Genomic DNA, 17,444 nt, shown 5'->3' with positions numbered 1-17,444 from the left:
AGTTTTTCAAATAAAGCTGCCAATTTTACTTCCCTGAATATGGTTGGAAATAGCCTGAACAATGCAAATACTAAGGTTATCTGACTGCAAATACTTATTTAGCTATCTGAGGCAACTGGCAGTGCAGTTGCGTAGCCCCTGCTGGAGATCTTGGTTTACCTGCTTAGTTGCAGGTTTACATGCTACAGCAAGAGTAAAGTTTATGGTGGGTCAGACACTGGTGGCCTCTGACCCTCCTTATTTGGTGACTGTATGTTTGCTAATTGAGTTGTTTTTTTTTTTAATAAGAAATGTTTTATAGCTAACTGCTTTTAAAACTGGTGAAGGTGTATGTGTTGTGTGTTCAGTCATTAAGCATGTCAAAATCCCATTAGCTTTAGGTAGCTGAGGCAGAGGAGTTCCCTGGACTTTTTTTTTTTTTTTTTTTTTTTTCCCCCTTAGATCTATTCAAGCCTGCTCTGGACTGAACACCCAGCCAAACCCCGGGAGCTCACGCCTGTGGCCCACTGGGGCCTGAGCCTTAGCACTTTTCCAGCACCGGAGGGACTGATAAGAACCTGAGCGAGCCGAGCTACACCACATGAAAAAGACTTTTTTTTTCCTGGATTTGCCATCCCATCAAACAGTGAGAGGTTTTATTGTTTAATATTATTCAATTTCTGTTAAATAAACAGGTTTTTTTTCCACTTCTCTCCCAGGAAATCTCCTTTCCCGAACCAGTTGTGGTGGGGGGGCCACTTAGATTTGCTTTCTGAGGGGACCCCATTTGGATGTTCTCTCCCATATTTGCCCTAAACCAGGACAGCACTTTCTCTGAGAGGCCTGTACCTCAGTGATGCTGCAAACATCTTTCTCCAAACACAAATCCCAGCTGTTCTTTGGCTTCCAGTTAATGTCTATGTTGCTTGAAGTTAGGCACTAAGTACTTATCCATGTTTTCAAAAATCTTTCCTCTAAAATGCAACGTAACCTGAAATGAGGATTCTCACTTGCTAACCATGTTTTTTCTGTGATGAACACCTGCAATCCTAGCGAGGCAAAATCAGTGTGATCTAGTGGTTCAATAGCTGTTGTTCCAGAATAGCTCCTATTTTATAGTATATGTTGACACTAAATGATGGTTCATTTTAAAGTCCTGGAAAACATGTTTGAAACAATTTTACAGAAAAGCCTGGAAATCAACTCGCACCATTACGAAAATGCCAATTTTCAATAGTGAACAGACACCTACATCCATATGATTTGTATATTAATAAAATCATCTATCATATTTTAAACTGACTGTGATTCTTATTTTGGCAAAACTCACTGAAGACACTATGAGGCTTAGCTGAATGGAAGTCACAGTATCAGACCCAAAAGTTTAAGATGTGTTTATTCACGTTATGTGTAAAATAGGAGTAAAGTTAACTGACTAACTTAGGGAAATCTCTATGGAGAAAGGAAACATAGTAAGTGGTTGATATCACTACCTGGATATTAAGAGGGAGGGGGTATGCTGGTTCTTGTCCTCTTCACAGTCTTAAGGCTTAGCTCTCATTTATTTTCCAGCCTGTGGCTGTCTAACCTAAAGAGCAGAAGTTTACAGTCACAGGAAAATATATACATGGCAGTGATACTGTTTGAATTATAATACGATGAAACTGCCTGTGTGGGGCGGTTATGTTATGACAATCAAAGCTACAAAGATTAGGTAAAATTTCTTCTATAAAGCAGGACAGAAAAATTACAGTGAAGGGAATCTTAAGTGATTCAACTGCAATTTCATCAGCCTTTGATATGCAATTTTAATAGTTATCCAAGGTCAACTCAGAGATGGCAGGATCATTCTTCAAAAGAGTTTTGTTACATTTTCTTACATTAAAAAATACCATAGCATCCTGAATTATTAAAAGCATTTAATTTGGGGATACCTGACAGCTTGTTTGACTGAAGTTCTGGACCTAGTTTAACAGCCTTTGTCATGGAACGTGACTGCATACTATATAAAATGTGCTGTATGTCATGTTTATAGTATAGGTGTGTATAAAAAATATTTAGTTGGTAGAAAAGAGTTCTATTAATAGGCAAAAATCAACATCTTGGCTCATATAAATTAAAATAATTCTAAATATTTTTACTAAATATAATCCTCTGTCAGCTGCAGAATTACTGCACTATTTTCATCAATTAACTCACTCACAGACAAATATACCTCCTTCCATAGAAACAGCAGACATCCAAAATAAAAGTGAAAGACAGTAACATTCATCTAAATATTGCTGCAATTCTTTTGATAAAATATCATACTTATGTTATAAAAGCCTCACAGCCACTGAGATCACTCCTCTAAAGAAAAATGGATTGACTCTTCAAAAGAATCACTTTGATGTGAACACTTGGTACAATACAGTCTCCCCTCACCACTGATCTTTCAGCTAAACATGAAACATACAGAAAATTATTAACCATAGGAACCCATGATGGAGGAAGATCATCTTCTGAATTAAATTTCAGCATGCACAGCTTCATTCTATAGGAACTGCCAAACTTGTCTCTCAAACTGCTTCCCAGATTTACCTTAAGAAAGTTAATTTCGGGAAAATATTTTTGATGCTCTGTTTCTAGGGCAGGCCAGCCAGAAGATAAGACAGGCCTATGTGGTCAAAGGCTTTTCTACTTTTTTGCATAGAAACGTCTGTTAAATCTATTAAACAGCATTACTTTTATGTACAAGTCTTCCCTTGCTTATTATCAAAGGGAAACCATAAAATCATAAACTGAACACTAAACTGAATATTGCCACTAACAAAGATATTAAACTGTAGTCAGTTTGTACTCCAAAAGTTTCACCTCAGCTTCCTTTAATATCTATCCTAGAATGAAATGTTTTACCAATAATTCCTTGTTGATCTACAATTTCAGTTAAAATTATATTACTAGATATAAATATATCTAACACTATACATAACCAAAAAAGGAACCAATTCTGGATTGTACATTCAGATTAAATTGTTATTGTCACTGGTGACAGTACTTGGTCACTTCCTGTCAACGACATTTCCAAACCCTCACCAATTTTATCCAAGAGCAGTATGAGAGAGACTCCAGGTCTTATGGTCTTTAAATATTTTTGGAAACAGCTATGTTGCTTACAGTGCCTTTTTTTCTTGCCTTCATTACACATCAAAGAACATGCATGTGTGTGTCAGTGTACATATAAAAATAATGTTATACATTCCATAAGCAAAGTAAAAAAACTTCAGAGTCCAAACAGAAGACATAAAATGTAGGTAAACAACTTATTTAGTCTAGTAAATAACTATTACCCTTTGTTAATAGATCAAGAAGTCATATTTTGGCTTTGAAACAAAAAGAGTGATCAAAAGACAGAGGAAAAAAAGAAACACAAAGCAAAACACATTGCTTCTGATGAGATCTGAAGTGGCAAGGACCTTAAAGAAGGTTGACTTGAAAAGTATGTTTTCAAAGACCCAAGGCTGAAGTAAAAATAGAAACATGGAGGGTTGGCAGAGCACCAGTGCCAGAAAGGTGAAAACAATTATTGGGACAGCAGCAGAAGAAACACCTCAACCTAATACAACAAAATCTAAGAAGAACTTTAGAAAGTTGGGGGGTGATTTTGGACTGGGTTTTGGAGTGGATGTTGGAGTTGTGCTCACATTTACTGTAGGCACGTGAAATGTACAAACCAGCACTGTATTCATCCCAGCATCAACCCAAAACAATTTTGAGAACAGACTGTGTAAGTTTCACTAGCTAAGGAATGCAACCTTATTCTGACAGAAACCGTTTCTTCATACCACAAGGCAATGGGAAATAAACTATGGATGCCAGATTTGGTGGTGGACTTTTCATGAACATCTCTGCCTGCATGGCAACAGATATTTGGACTGAAACAGAAGTCATGAAAGAAATGGAGAACAGGTTCAGGACAATGACCCATTTACAGATTGTGACAGTAAAGAAGACATTTTGGGGACGACTCTCAAGGCAGCAATCTGCTTCTGGAGATACCTGTCGGGAAAAAGATGACAGAAAGTTATAGTATTATAATATACTATATTATAATATATATATATATATATATATATATATATATATATATAATATAATATAATATATAATATATAATATATATAATATATATATTATATATATATATTATATATATATATAATATATATAATATATATAATATATATAATATATATAATATATATAATATATAATATAATATAATATAGTATTAGCAATACTCCTGCATATATCCAGGCAAAAATCTATGCCTGAAAATTTATAAATAGACACTTGTTTAATAATTTATTAATGAAGTAATGAACAAAAAGAGTATAGAAGCAACAGAAAGATTGTTAGTTAAGTACAACAACACACAGGCAACTGAAACACTCTCTCAGTTGGCTGATCTAAATTTTTCAAATTCTTACTGTTTCAGCAGAGTGTTTATATAGGCTTGTTCTTTGGTCTTTGAACACCAAATTACTTGACATACTGTGAATGATGGACGTTTTCTCTGAGGCACAGTAGATACTGTACACCTTGCTTTTACATGGCCTTCAGAGTTGAATTGTAATAGCAAAATTAATTACGCAACCAATTAAGTATCCAAATACTCCCATGAAAACCACTTGTTGTTTCCATCCTCTTTCCCTGCTCTCCTAATTTCCTTGGCAAGATAAAAAATACACATTGGCAAGAGATGGCAAATCTTTCTGCAGTTCTAAGTTATGAAATACACTGTTGCAAAATGTTAAAAACCCCTGTCATTTGTATGTCATATTTTGCCTCATTTACCACTATTTAAGAACCGAAATTATTTAATTTTTACTAACTCATTTGAAGAGTGTATCTGGAATTGTTTACATCGTTCAGAACAAAACAGCTATGAAAAGTAATGTATTAACAAAACTCAGTCATTGCTACTGTTTAGAAGTTAAGGTTGTTCCTTATCAACAGAGGGCAGTCTTTGATAACTATACATTTGAATGAAGACTTGGAGAGCAGTAAACTTCTGTGTGTTTTACATGGGACTGTGAGTTGTGTAGGTTTCAAGTAAGAAATATGCATCTCTGATCCATCATCAAAAGCAGGAGCCAGATGCCCCCAGGAATGGTTGCATTTAAAATAAGAATATATTTGCACTCTTTTTAAAATAAGCAAATGTCTTAAAATATAGATTTACCCTGCTGAACCTCACAGGGATTTTTTTGTTTTTAATTTTTTTCAGAGGAAATGTTCATCGCTAGATTTCCAGAACACACATTTACTTATTAATGCTCTGTTAAATGAGGTGGTCTTCTGTGCCCTAAATCTTTCTGTTTCTATTTAGACTTGGAAATAAAGTTTAGTAATATAGCAAAACTTCAAGCTTTCATGCAAAGACATGTATTTGCTTTCTCCCCTGGTCAAATACCAGTTCCTTTATTCACTAAAAATTTATTTTAAAAGATCAGTGGACTTGTTATTGGGCCCAAATCTCATTTGTCACACTAACTTCAGGGACAATTTGTGGAACAGTTTGGATTTACATCTATGTTATTAGCCAAGTTAATTTGTTATTAGCAAAACTTAGCCAAGATGAATTTTCTTCAGGTACAATTTGAATACAAGTGTTGGCACAAGCCAAGGAAAATACTTTCAAATTCTCATAAATTCTGTAATCTAGAATTTTTGTTTATGTGTCCTGAAAAAAGAAGAAGAAATAAAGCAAGTCTTGCACTTTGTACTTGGACTGTGGCACAAGAGCTGACTTGTTTGACAAGACAGCAACTCTTAAAAATAAAGAGGACTTCTGCTGTTTGTACATGGATATTTACTACTTAGTGGTGGAGATAATAGAGGTCAAAGAACCAGACCTTGTGTCCATAGAAAATAAGAAATTTCTGTGTGACACATGGGGCAACTCCATCCCTCTACTATGTTTTGATTTTTTTCCAGACACAGCAAAATATCTCAAAAATTAATAGTTAGAATGCCTTGGTCATTGATGCCTAGGACTCAATCGAAATATCTTTCTTTGAATCTTACAAATAAGACATTCATTGCTGAAATCCAGGGCAAATGTCTCATAAGGGTAGACAAATAGTATTAGTGTTGCTTAACTTGATAGATATCTAACTACTAGAATTATTACTCCCTGAAGCACCATCGGACTCTGTAAGTCTATTATATAAACTTCTTTAATAAAATAGCTTTCAGCAGTATTACACAGGTATGTCAGTAGCAAAAGATAAAAATTTATCAAAAACTACAATAATCTAGTGTTGTAGAACTGAGTGTAGGTGTTTACTGATGTCCCCCCCACCCCAAACCAAGCTGAATTATTTATTAGAAAGAATACTTAAATGTGAATGTAGCTGACTGTGCCCACACCACAAAATTCAAACCCCAAACTCGAGTTTTGCCATACAGAAAGCAAGATCGTGCCACAATGTTGCTCCATCACTGAAGGATAATGTAAAAGATAATTTCAAAAGAAGGAATAAAGAAATCACACGAATGTCGAAACAGCCTTGTGCTGTCCTTGAATGTCTCTTTGTCGTATTTTTCGCTTTGTTAGAAACCTTTCTTATACCAGCGCGTGGATCACATTTCATAAACAAGAATGTTATCAACTGTGAGACACGCTGAATCGAAACTCAGAGCCTGGAATCAGGAATTTTACAAGACAAGGAACTCAAAGTTCGGGTTCTCGTTAATGTGCTTTTAACTGCAGGCACAAGGTGGCACAAGTACCGTGAGGCTTTCATTCACCCGCTGCTGTGACTCGCCGCCTCCGAGGAGTGACACCGGGCACTAGCTGGTACCAACTGATGCTTTCTGCCCCCGGGATATTTATCCAATATTCTCTGCGGCGCACAGCACCGCGGTGCCGGCAGGCAGCTCCGCCGCAGCCCCGTCCCGTTCTCCCTCGGGCACTTTTGTCTCTCTCCAGTTCCCCGCATTCGGACCCGGCTCTCGGGCAGCCCCGCTCCTGCCGCTGCTGGAACCCGGGCGGCACCCGGCACCCGGAGGAGACGGGAAACGCGAGCACTGCCCGGCGGCGAGCCGGGAATAGCCCAGCTTTAGTTCTGCCCCCGGGGACCGGCCGGGAGCGGGGTAGCTCAGGGCAGGGGGCGGCGGTGAGCCCCTGCCGCTCCCGGGGCTGGCAGAGGTGCGCTCCTACGCTGCGGGAAAGCAGCCGCCCAACAGGAGGGTTCCCTTCCCGCAGCGGCTGGCGCCAGCAGAGCAATCCGTGCCCTCCCACTCCCGCACCGCCGGGGCTCATCCCGCCGCTTTCCCCTCCGCAACCTGTTGGGCGGCCGCGGGAAGCAGAGAAGGAGGGCTTCTGAGCCCTGCCCCTCTCGTAACTTGTATGATTGGCATGCAGCTCTGCCCAATCGTGCATGCCGGCTTTACTCCTGCGCGGGTGCCCATTGGTCACTGGGAGGTGCGGGGCGGGGCTTACCGGGCCGCGGGGCTCCCCTCTGGAGCGGAGCGCGGCGGGCTCACAGCGCAGCGTGTGCGCGGAGTGAGGGGCGCCGCGGCGGCAGAACTGGGGCCGCGGTTCGGCCGCTCCGGAGGTTCCCGACGCTTCTCTCCACCGGCAAGGACGATGCAGCCTCTCCCCGCCGGGCAGCGGCGGCTGCCGGCCGGCTTGCTGCTGGTGCTGGCCGGCTGCGCCTGGGCTGGGGCGGTGGGGCCGCCGCCAGACAGGAGCGCCGCGGTCTCCTCGCCGTGGTCGCCGGAGGCGGCCCCCGTGGTGGTGGCCAACCGCGGGCTGCGGGTGCCCCTGGGCCGCTCCGCCTGGCTGGACCCCACGCGGGACCTGGTGCTGCAGGTGCAGCCGGGTGACCGGTGCCACCTCACCGTGCTGGACGAGGACCCGCTGTGGCAGCGCCCGGGCCGCCTGAGCCCCCGGCGCTTCCCCTGCGACTTCGGAGCCCGCGAGGTGCAGTACTCGCACCTGGGCGGCCGCAGCCCCGCCCGGGACCGCGTCCGCCTGCAGCTGCGCTACGACTCGCCGAGCCGCGCCCTGGTGCTGCCCCTGGTGCTGGAGGTGGAGGTACTCTTCACCCAGCTGGAGATCGTCACCCGAAACCTTCCCCTCACCGTGGAGCGCCTGCGGGGCACCAGCAACCCGCTGGACGCCCGCAGCCTGGAGTTCGCCTTCGAGCCGGGCCGGCAGCGCTGCCGGGTGGGGCTGCTGCCGCTGCTGGCCGGGCTGCCCCGCTACGGAGAGATCCTCAACTACCCACCGGCGGCGGGCGGGGGCGGGGAAGCGGCGGGGGGCGGCCCGATGCCGTCCTTGATGTGGGACTGCGAGGAGTTCCTGCGCCTGGGGCTACGCTACCGGCACACGGCCGCCGGCGGCTCCCCCAACCGCGACCTGGTGCCGCTGGTGGCCGAGCTGCGGGAGGCGGCGGGCGGCGGGGCACTGCTGAAGCGCGAGTACTTCCAGGTACTGGTGCGGATCCGTGCCGGGACTGAGAACGTGGCCCCCAAACCCAGCTTCTTGGCCATGCTCATGATGGAGGTGGACCAGTTCGTGCTCACCGCCCTCACGCCTGACATGCTGTCAGCTGAGGATGCAGAGTCACCACCCGATCTACTGCTCTTCAACATTACCTCTCCCTTTGGTCCTGGCCAAGGCCACATGGTCAGCACAGACGACCGGAGCTTGCCTGTCACCTCTTTCAGCCAGCGGGATGTGCGGGAGCTGCGCATTGCCTATCAGCCACCCATGGAGGACTCTGATCGGGAGCGGCTCTTTGAGCTTGAGCTGGAGGTGTTGGACCCAGAGGGTGCTGCTTCAGAGCCCTTTGCCTTCGTGATTGTGGTGAAGCCCATGAACACCCTGGCACCTGTGGTGACCCGCAACACTGGTCTCGTGCTCTATGAGGGGCAGTCAAGGCCTCTCTCGGGCCCAGGTCCCAGTCCCAACCTGGTGGTCAGTGACGAGGATGACCTTGAGCAGGTGCGGGTGAGTGTGGTGGCAGGGCTGAGGCATGGCCACCTCACTCTCCTGGAAGACACCCCAGGATCTGCCGCCCCTCGTAAACATTTCACAGTGGCTGAGCTGGCAGCAGGCCGAGTCATTTACCAGCATGACGGCAGCGAGTCTCCACTCAGTGACAACATTGTGCTGCGGTTGGAAGATGGTGGCTCTCGCCACCGCGTTGAGTTCCTTTTCCCCATTACCCTGGTGCCCACTGATGACCAGCCACCCCTACTTAATGCTAACACAGGGCTTGCCATGGCTGAGGGTGAAACAGTGCCCATCACCACCCGAGCTCTTAGTGCCACTGACATTGACTCGCAGGATGCCATCCTGCTCTTCACAGTGGAGTCTGGCCCCGTGGCTGGGCGGCTCCTGCTCCGTCAAGCACAACCACCTCCTGGCTGGGAAGAGGAGGAAGAGGAGGAGGGCTTTTCTTGGAGGAAGGTACCAGGTGTAGCAGGGAGCTCCCTCATCTATGAAAAGCCAGTGAGAGAGTGGCTGCAACAGGACATTGTGGAAGGGCGTCTCTTTTACCATCACTTTGGGGCTCACAGCCCTGGCCCTGGGGTTGTGTTGGACCAGTTCATCTTTAGAGTCCAGGATGACAATGACCCACCCAACCGCTCTGGACCACAGACTTTCGTGATCAGGGTACATCCTGTAGACAGATTAGCCCCAGAGCTCCATAGTAGCAGCAGCCTGCATTTAATAGTTGCAGAGCAGCAGGTGACTCCTCTGCGGAGGAAGCACTTGTGTTACACAGATCAGGACTCAGGGGACCGTGAGCTTCGCTACACAGTAATCCAGCCCCCCACTGACACTGACTCCAATCACCCTCCCGATGCATATGGAGCACGCCTTGGATCCCTTGTGCTTACTGAGGATCACTCTGTGGAAGTTACGCAATTCACCCAAGCCCAGATCAACCATCACAAGATCTCATACCTCCCCCCACAGGAAGAGCTGGGGGTGGCCCCTCATTTGATTCAGTTTCAGTATCAAGTGCAAGATGCGGCTGGCAATGCAGCCAAAGGGACTTTCACCATCTACCTGCAACCTGTGGATAACCAGCCTCCTGAAATCACTAATACTGGCTTCACTTTGCCTGAGGGAGGCAGCCATGTCCTTAGTCCAACTGAGCTGGATGCCAGTGACACGGACACTGAACTTGCCCGTCTCAGATTTATCCTGACCCAGGCTCCTCGGTATGGCCAGTTGCAGCTCTCTGGGTACAGTCTGGTTCCAGGAGGTATCTTTGGCCTGGAGGATATCAGACAAGGGAGAGTGGTGTATGTGCACAGTGGAGCTGAGACCAACAGTGATACCTGCAGGCTTGATGTGAGTGATGGGGTTCATTTTGTGCCTATCACACTGAAAATGAGTGTGCATCCAGTTGATGATGAGGTTCCTACACTACGGCTGCCCCCGGGCACTCTTGGTTCCTACCTAGATGTGCTGGAGAATGGTGCTGCTGAAATCACAGCTAGTGTCATTCAGGGCACAGATGAGGATACAGATGACTTTATGTTGACCTTCATTGTAGAGGATCCTCCTCAGCATGGCAGCATCCTGGTTCAAGGGGTTCCAGCAGAGAGATTTTCCCAGAGAGATCTGCTGGATGGCACTGTGGTATATGCTCACACTGGTGGTGAAATAGGCCTTCTGCCCAAAGAGGATGCTTTCAACCTTACCTTGTCTGACCTCTCTGAGAAATGGCGTGTCAGGGGCAATGTTGTTCAAGGAGTTTCAGTCTTGGTGACCATTCTTCCTGTTGACAGTCAAGCTCCAGAGATTTTTGTGGGGGAGCAGTTCATGGTGACGGAAGGTGACAAACGGGTTATTACTCTTGCTCACCTCAGGGCTGAAGATGTGGATACCCCTGGTGACGATATACTATGCACAATTGTTGCTCAGCCCACGTCTGGGTATGTAGAGAACATCTCTCCTGCCCCAGGATCTGAAAAATCCAGGGCAGGTGTAGCTGTAAGTGCTTTTACCTTGAAGGACCTCCGCCAAGGGCATATTTTTTATGTCCAGAGTATACATAAGGGTGTAGAGCCTGTTGAAGACAGATTTGCCTTGCGCTGTTCTGATGGAATCAACTTTTCCCAGAGGCACTTCTTCCCCATTGTTATTGTGCCGGTCAATGACGAAGAGCCTGAAATCTTCCTGCGAGAATTTGTTGTGATGGAGGGCATGAGCCTGGTTGTTGATACCCCTATCCTCAATGCAGTTGATGCAGATGTCCCTGCTGATGAGTTAACATTCACAATCACCAGGCTTCCCAGGCACGGCCACATTGTGAACCAGCTTGTCAATGGAACTGTCCTAGTGGAGAGCTTCACTCTGGATCAGATAACAGAGAGCTCCAACATTCTCTATGAACATGACGACTCTGAGACGAGGGCGGACAGTTTTGAGGTGCAACTCACGGATGGTAAACACACCATTAGGAAAATGGTACCCGTCATGATAATTCCTGTGGATGATGAGACGCCCAGAATGGCCATCAATGATGGTTTGGAGATTGAAATAGGGGAAACTAGAACTATTAATAACAGAATATTGAAGGCTACTGATCTTGATTCTGAAGACAAAACCTTGACATACGTTATAAGTTACGGGCCAGGACAAGGCCTCTTGCAGAGGATAAAGCCTTCAGGTGGAATTGAGAATATCACCCTGGGAATGAACTTCACCCAAGATGAAGTGGATAGAAATTTGATTCGATACGTGCATTTTGGCCAACAAGGAGTTCGTGATCTTATCAAGTTTGATGTAACAGATGGAATAAATCCTCTCATTGACCGCTACTTTTACGTGACAATAGGCAGCATTGATATTGTCTTCCCAGACGTCATCAGCAAAGGAGTCTCTCTGAAGGAAGGAGGGAAGGTAACCCTTACTACTGATCTGCTAAGTACCAGTGACCTGAATAGTCCAGATGAGAACTTAGTTTTCACCATTACCAGACCACCCGTTCGTGGCCATCTTGAATGCACAGATCAGCCTGGGGTGCCCATCTCCACTTTCACTCAACTCCTGTTAGCAGGCAATAAAGTCTATTACATTCATACTTCAGAAGACGAGGTGAAAATGGACAGCTTTGAGTTTGAGGTGACTGATGGCTATAACCCTGTGTTTCGTACTTTCAGAATTTCTATCAGTGATGTGGACAATAAGAAACCTGTTGTCACAATCCATAACCTGGTGGTGAGTGAAAATGAATACAAACTGATAACCCCATTTGAGCTGACTGCAGAAGACAGAGATACACCTGACACACTGCTAAAATTTGTCATCACTCAAATACCAGTTCATGGCCAGATCATGTTCAATAACTCCAAACCAGTCACCACCTTCACTAAACAAGATCTGAATGAAAATCTAATCAGCTACAAACATGATGGCTCAGAGTCAGCTGAGGATAGTTTCTCTTTCACTGTTACAGATGGCACTCATACTGATTTCTATGTCTTTCCCAATACTGTTTTTGAAACAAGGAAACCCCAGACTATGAAGATTCGAATAATGGCTGTGGACAACAGTATACCTCAAGTTGTAATAAATAAGGGTGCTCAGACTCTCCGTGTTCTGGCCACAGGTCACATCGGGTTTCTGATTACCAACAAAGTGCTCAAAGTGGAAGACAGGGACAGTTTACATGCTACTCTTAAGATCAGAATCACAGAAGGTCCACGCCATGGCTTCCTGATTCACCTGGGGAAAGGCAACCATAGCATCAGCCAGTTCACCCAAGGTACTACAATACTTCATGTGATTTCTTTAGATGACTGGAAACATTATTTTTCATGCTAAATTCTATAATAATTGATGGGAGAAGCATTCTGACAATGAGCTTATTTATAATGGCTTCATTATTTTTTACATCTGTTTATTTTTTATTACATCCATCACAGCTTTAAACAGGAAATGTGGTCTGGTGGATAAACCCTGATTAAAGGAGCTTCATTTCTTTGGAGAGCTTAGTCCAAATAACTGTGATTTGCACTTTCTGTCAGTCATAGTGATAGAAGTTTGGACTGGAGAATTGGGCTGTACGTCTTAAGAGAAGGCGTTTTCTTTAACCAGTTTTATTTAGAAAATGCTATGGGAGTGGCCAGACTATTATTAACTAATGGCTAGGGTATCAGTTTCTGTACAGTCTAAGCATGCCTAACTGTAAAAGCAAAATAATTTCTCACCAGTGAGAAATAATATATTAAGAGTGCATTTGTTGCCTTAATTATGCAACTCTTTACCACAAAGTGTTTGTGGTAAATTAAAATGTAATGTAAACATTTAAAAATTATGTCAGTGGTGCTTTTTACATGGAACTGAAATATCTGGTGGTATAAACAGGGCAAAAACCACACGTGTTATATATATTCTGAAATAAAGCCTCCACCCAAGGCTGTGAAGTAACTTCAGTTGAAATGGGAACAATTAGCTATTCTCTGGAGAATTTTCCATGTTACTTTGCAATGACTTAATGGCTAGTTGACTAACAATGAAATTAGGTTTTTTTTGCAGCCTTCTGCAGCAGTTGAATGAGCAAACAGCACCAGCAGCATGGATGCTCAGAGTTAAAGGGGCCCAGCCAGGCTGGGCTGTGTAGGTGGAAAGGCTTGAGGTGAACATTTGCAGTTGGCTGTGTTTCATTTCACAGAGCCCATACTGGTACATATCCCACATATCCAGCAGCAGCAATGTTCTTGTCAAATATACCAAATCTTTCTGGTTTTCAACTAGCAGTGCAATGGCTGACATAGCTTAAATTTTGCACTGCCAGTACAAAAAAAAAAGGATGATAAGAGATCAAACTGTGTCCAAGCTTTGGGGACCACCACAATTACTTAAGGCTTGTAAGGCTTCAGTAGTGAGCTGCGAGTAATATTGAGTGTTATTAGAATAAGTGAGAAACAAAGGAGAAAGGAAGTGAGCAAATAAACAGATTATGACTTATTTTAGTGGGTTTTCTTTTACATTGAAGAATGTGAAATTACTAGAACAGGTGTTCCTTGAAAGCAGAAGAACAGTGATAGTTTTTTTTAGGATGGGGGAGCACTTGGGAGAGGTACATATTCCATTCCCTCCTGTGCCATGTGGCCAGGCATACATTTGTCTGATGACCAAAATGAAGTTGCTACTTGGCTTTGAATTGGCCATGGAGCCATATGGCATGAAGGCTGTCTTAATATTCTGGGGCTGCCCAAGCTGGGTAAGAAGAATGCAATCCTTAGGGAAGGTTTGTTTTAAAGGTAGTGAGGATCCCCAGAAAGTGGTGTAACTTTACAGGTTCCCTGACAGTACTAGCACAAGCACTCTTTAATTTGTGTTGGATTGAGGAGTGTGTTTAATTTTAATTCCTTCAATAGTACTGGCCTTTTAGAAGGTCATGCTTAGGCTACGCTGAGACGAATAATTGTCTAATGTTCAGGGCAGAAATAAGCAAGACCCTCTTGTCACATTCATTATGATCCCAGTGTAAGCACAGATTTTGCAGTGGACTTTGTGAAGCCTCTGCATTGACTATTGGACCTGTTGTTACATGCTTTCTTTTTATGTTTTGATCTTCCCCTCTCTTTAGACCTCTTATACTGTCATGTGCCACCTCTTTCAAAATGCTGAATAGTTTCAATTTCACCGACACATGTGGGTTCTTTTGGGGCTTGTAAAACTTCATTAGAGTCTTCCAGTTTATGTTGGAAGGGACCTCTCGAGGTCATTTGATCCTATCTCTACTCAAAACTGGGACAGCTTTGAAGTCAAATGAGGCTCTTCAGGACATCCTGCAAAAATTTTGAAAACTGCTTGCTAGTTTGTGCAGTCCATACTCAAACTCTCATTTCTTGGATTTGTGCCTGTGGTTGTATGAATAGGCAGCCTGACCACTTTGAGTAAGGTAATAAGATTCATTGTGTGCAGGCAGCAGGAGCAGTCTGGTTTTTCAGATTCCTGTGACTGAAGGAGAGGGCAGAGCAATTGCTTAGAACACAGCTTTTTGCCTTATGCTAGTGGGGATAATTATATTTTTTTAATAGAAAATTTTGCTTGATGTATTTTAAAATTATGTTGGAGAATTTCAATATAAAAATAATTTTATCAGGCAATGTAGTTACATGGTTATGAATTGTGCTTATAACTAGGCAAGTTTTGATAAAGCTAGCACAACCCAATCAGCTGTGGAAGGAAGGCATAGACTTGCTCAAGTGACTCCAAGCACATTCTTAAGGAACAGAGAACAAGTAATTCTTTGCAATTATTTTGACAAAATTAAGGTCTTTGGATGGTGAGCAGCCTTTTTTTCTTATGAGGTGGTCCTGGTCCTGCAAACACCAGTTCAAGTGCTTTTCTTTATGTCTGCTGGAACCATGGATCTTGATAAGGCTACCCATGTGAGCAGAGCTGAGTACTTGTGTGTTTGCCGGATGAAAGATTTATGTGCTTCACTGGCATGAAGAAGTATTTGTTTGCATTCTCTTTACAGCCCCATGAATTTTTGATCTTTAACTTTCAAACATTTATGGAAGAGATTCTTCAGTTACATATATTTGCTGATAATGCTCTTAACTTGTTTGCGTTCAAAGATGTCTGGTTACTTTTGGAACTGAAGATTTTGTGAAGCTCTAACAAAAGTGATTTTGGCTTCTTTTTACTCATGCATCCTCCCTAACATCCAAGGAGAACTTGGGTGGTACTTGAGCTCCACTTTAATGTGATTAATTTCTAACACTTTTTCTTGAAAACGGTATCAGACTTGGGTTTTTACCAACAGCAGTCCTAGAAACTAGAAAAAACAATATTAGCAAATATTTGTTTATCTTTTACATACTTTATGGTAATTGCTGGCTCAAAATTGTACATCAGGGTTTTTTTTCTTACTGAAGTAATTTCTGTTTACTTTAATTGCATCTATTTGGGTTCTTAAAACAGACAATCACTGTAACTGTCCTCTACAGTACTTTGCAGGCTAAAGAATGACAGAATCAATATTAATATCTTTGTGGAGATACACCTCTGTTTAAGAAAATGGACCACTAAAAATATGAAATAGTTCTGACTGTCAAGCCTATGCTTTTAAATTTCATTTCAGTTCTTTTTGTAAATACAACTTAAAGGAAAGAGACCACTGGGGAGGGGGAAGTAAAGGGAGAGAGAATGAATGATATCTGTAAAGATTCAATGCTGTTAATACTGAAATTCCTCAGTTCTGCTGGAGGACCTTGATCTCTCTCTTGTTGAAGTTAAACTATTTAATACACGTCAAGTTTTTTTAAAAATATTTCCAACCTTCATAATTTAAAATAAAGTCTATTTTTCTTGACTCTTTCCAGCTGATATTGATGATATGAAGATATGCTATGTTTTACGAGGGGGTGACAATGCCACCAGTGACATTTTCCATTTCTTGGTTGAAGACGGTGGTGAGTACTCCTAAAATCTCAGTTTTTCTTGTTATTTAGAGACAAAGAATTTAAATATGCTTTCAGAATTGAAGAACATCGAATTTAATGGAGGGAATTCTGTGTTATCTTCTGCAGTATCATGTTTTTTATGGTTTTCCTGCATTGTGAACTATTTCTGATGATTATGAAGAGAGGTCTTAATAAAGTGGTAATTGCACCTAATGAAAAAACCTCAACCTGTGCTAACAAGAAAGTGAAATTCTGTAAGTCTACTCAATACCTGGACTTTCTGTAGTTCTACCTTTGTATTCCCTGTCCAGACTGCTCCCACATAAATTCTCCTAAGTCTTTATCTTGAGAAACTTTTCATTTATGGTTATTGTTGTCTACTTTTTTAAAGTTTCTAGTAATAAGACTGTTCATATTAAAATGTTATTCATATCAAAACCATGTACCTGTTGTGTAGAATTCAAATTTTGATTCTATGTACTTAACAGAATCCTCAAAGATCTTTGTCAGGCAACTGGTGTGAATTCTCCTGGGTAGCGTTATTTTCTGGGATTGTGGTGGATGCAAAAGAAAATTATTTTAAAAACCCTGAGAATGCTGGCATGTACTCATTTGAGGGAGAAATATGTCAGAGTTTTTTGTTTGGTGTAAAAGCATAAAGAAAGAACAGTTTAAAGGTTAAACAAAATGTATCAAAGGGCTTTTTTTTCCCTATCCAAAGTCTGACTTGATGTGGGTATCCCTACATGTAGATATTCCTGTGTGTGGTAACAGGTGTCTAGATTATGTTACTTCAATGCTTTTTTAAATATGCGATACATAGCTCTATGAGTAATTTGCAATGAATTTTATTAGTTGATTTTATAATATACTTCTTAGAAAGAATGCTTCAAGTTAGCTGATTGTCAGCTCATGAACACAGCTTGTGTTACTGCTTCACAAGAAGCACAGCCAATTTAGGGTATTAAGATCAGTGAACAGGGATTTTTCCTGCCTGTCACAGGCCAGACAGTTTTGTCACCATC

The 17,444-nt window shown here is 42.9% G+C and overlaps 1 protein-coding gene across 1 annotated transcript; it reads left to right on the top strand.

The window, feature by feature from the left end:
- The first annotated feature begins 7,384 nt into the window (after positions 1-7,384).
- LOC148184865 (FRAS1-related extracellular matrix protein 2-like) lies at positions 7,385-16,735 on the top strand. The gene is made up of 3 exons (XM_088051294.1): positions 7,385-12,761; positions 16,339-16,428; positions 16,546-16,735. The coding sequence occupies exons 1-3, from the start codon at positions 7,385-7,387 to the stop codon at positions 16,587-16,589; spliced, it is 5,511 nt and encodes a 1,836-aa protein (XP_087907420.1). The 3' UTR covers positions 16,590-16,735.
- The last annotated feature ends 709 nt before the right edge of the window (positions 16,736-17,444 follow it).

This window comes from Pseudopodoces humilis, chromosome 2, assembly GCF_049639895.1.
Source record: "Pseudopodoces humilis isolate 2021_Gansu_Grassland_sample_001 chromosome 2, ASM4963989v1, whole genome shotgun sequence".
In the NCBI taxonomy this organism is placed as follows: Eukaryota; Metazoa; Chordata; class Aves; order Passeriformes; family Paridae; genus Pseudopodoces; species Pseudopodoces humilis.
This window is presented reverse-complemented; position numbering and strand designations above follow the sequence as displayed.

What these genes read in the sequence shown, in the direction of transcription:
- LOC148184865 (XM_088051294.1), top strand. Translation starts at nt 7,385, where the DNA reads ATGCAGCTCTGCCCAATCGTGCATGCCGGCTTTACTCCTGCGCGGGTG. An exon ending in CATCAGCCAGTTCACCCAAG is followed by an intron (nt 12,762 to 16,338) that starts GTACTACAATAC and finishes GACTCTTTCCAG; the next exon opens with CTGATATTGATGATATGAAG. An exon ending in TTTCTTGGTTGAAGACGGTG is followed by an intron (nt 16,429 to 16,545) that starts GTGAGTACTCCT and finishes TATCTTCTGCAG; the next exon opens with TATCATGTTTTTTATGGTTT.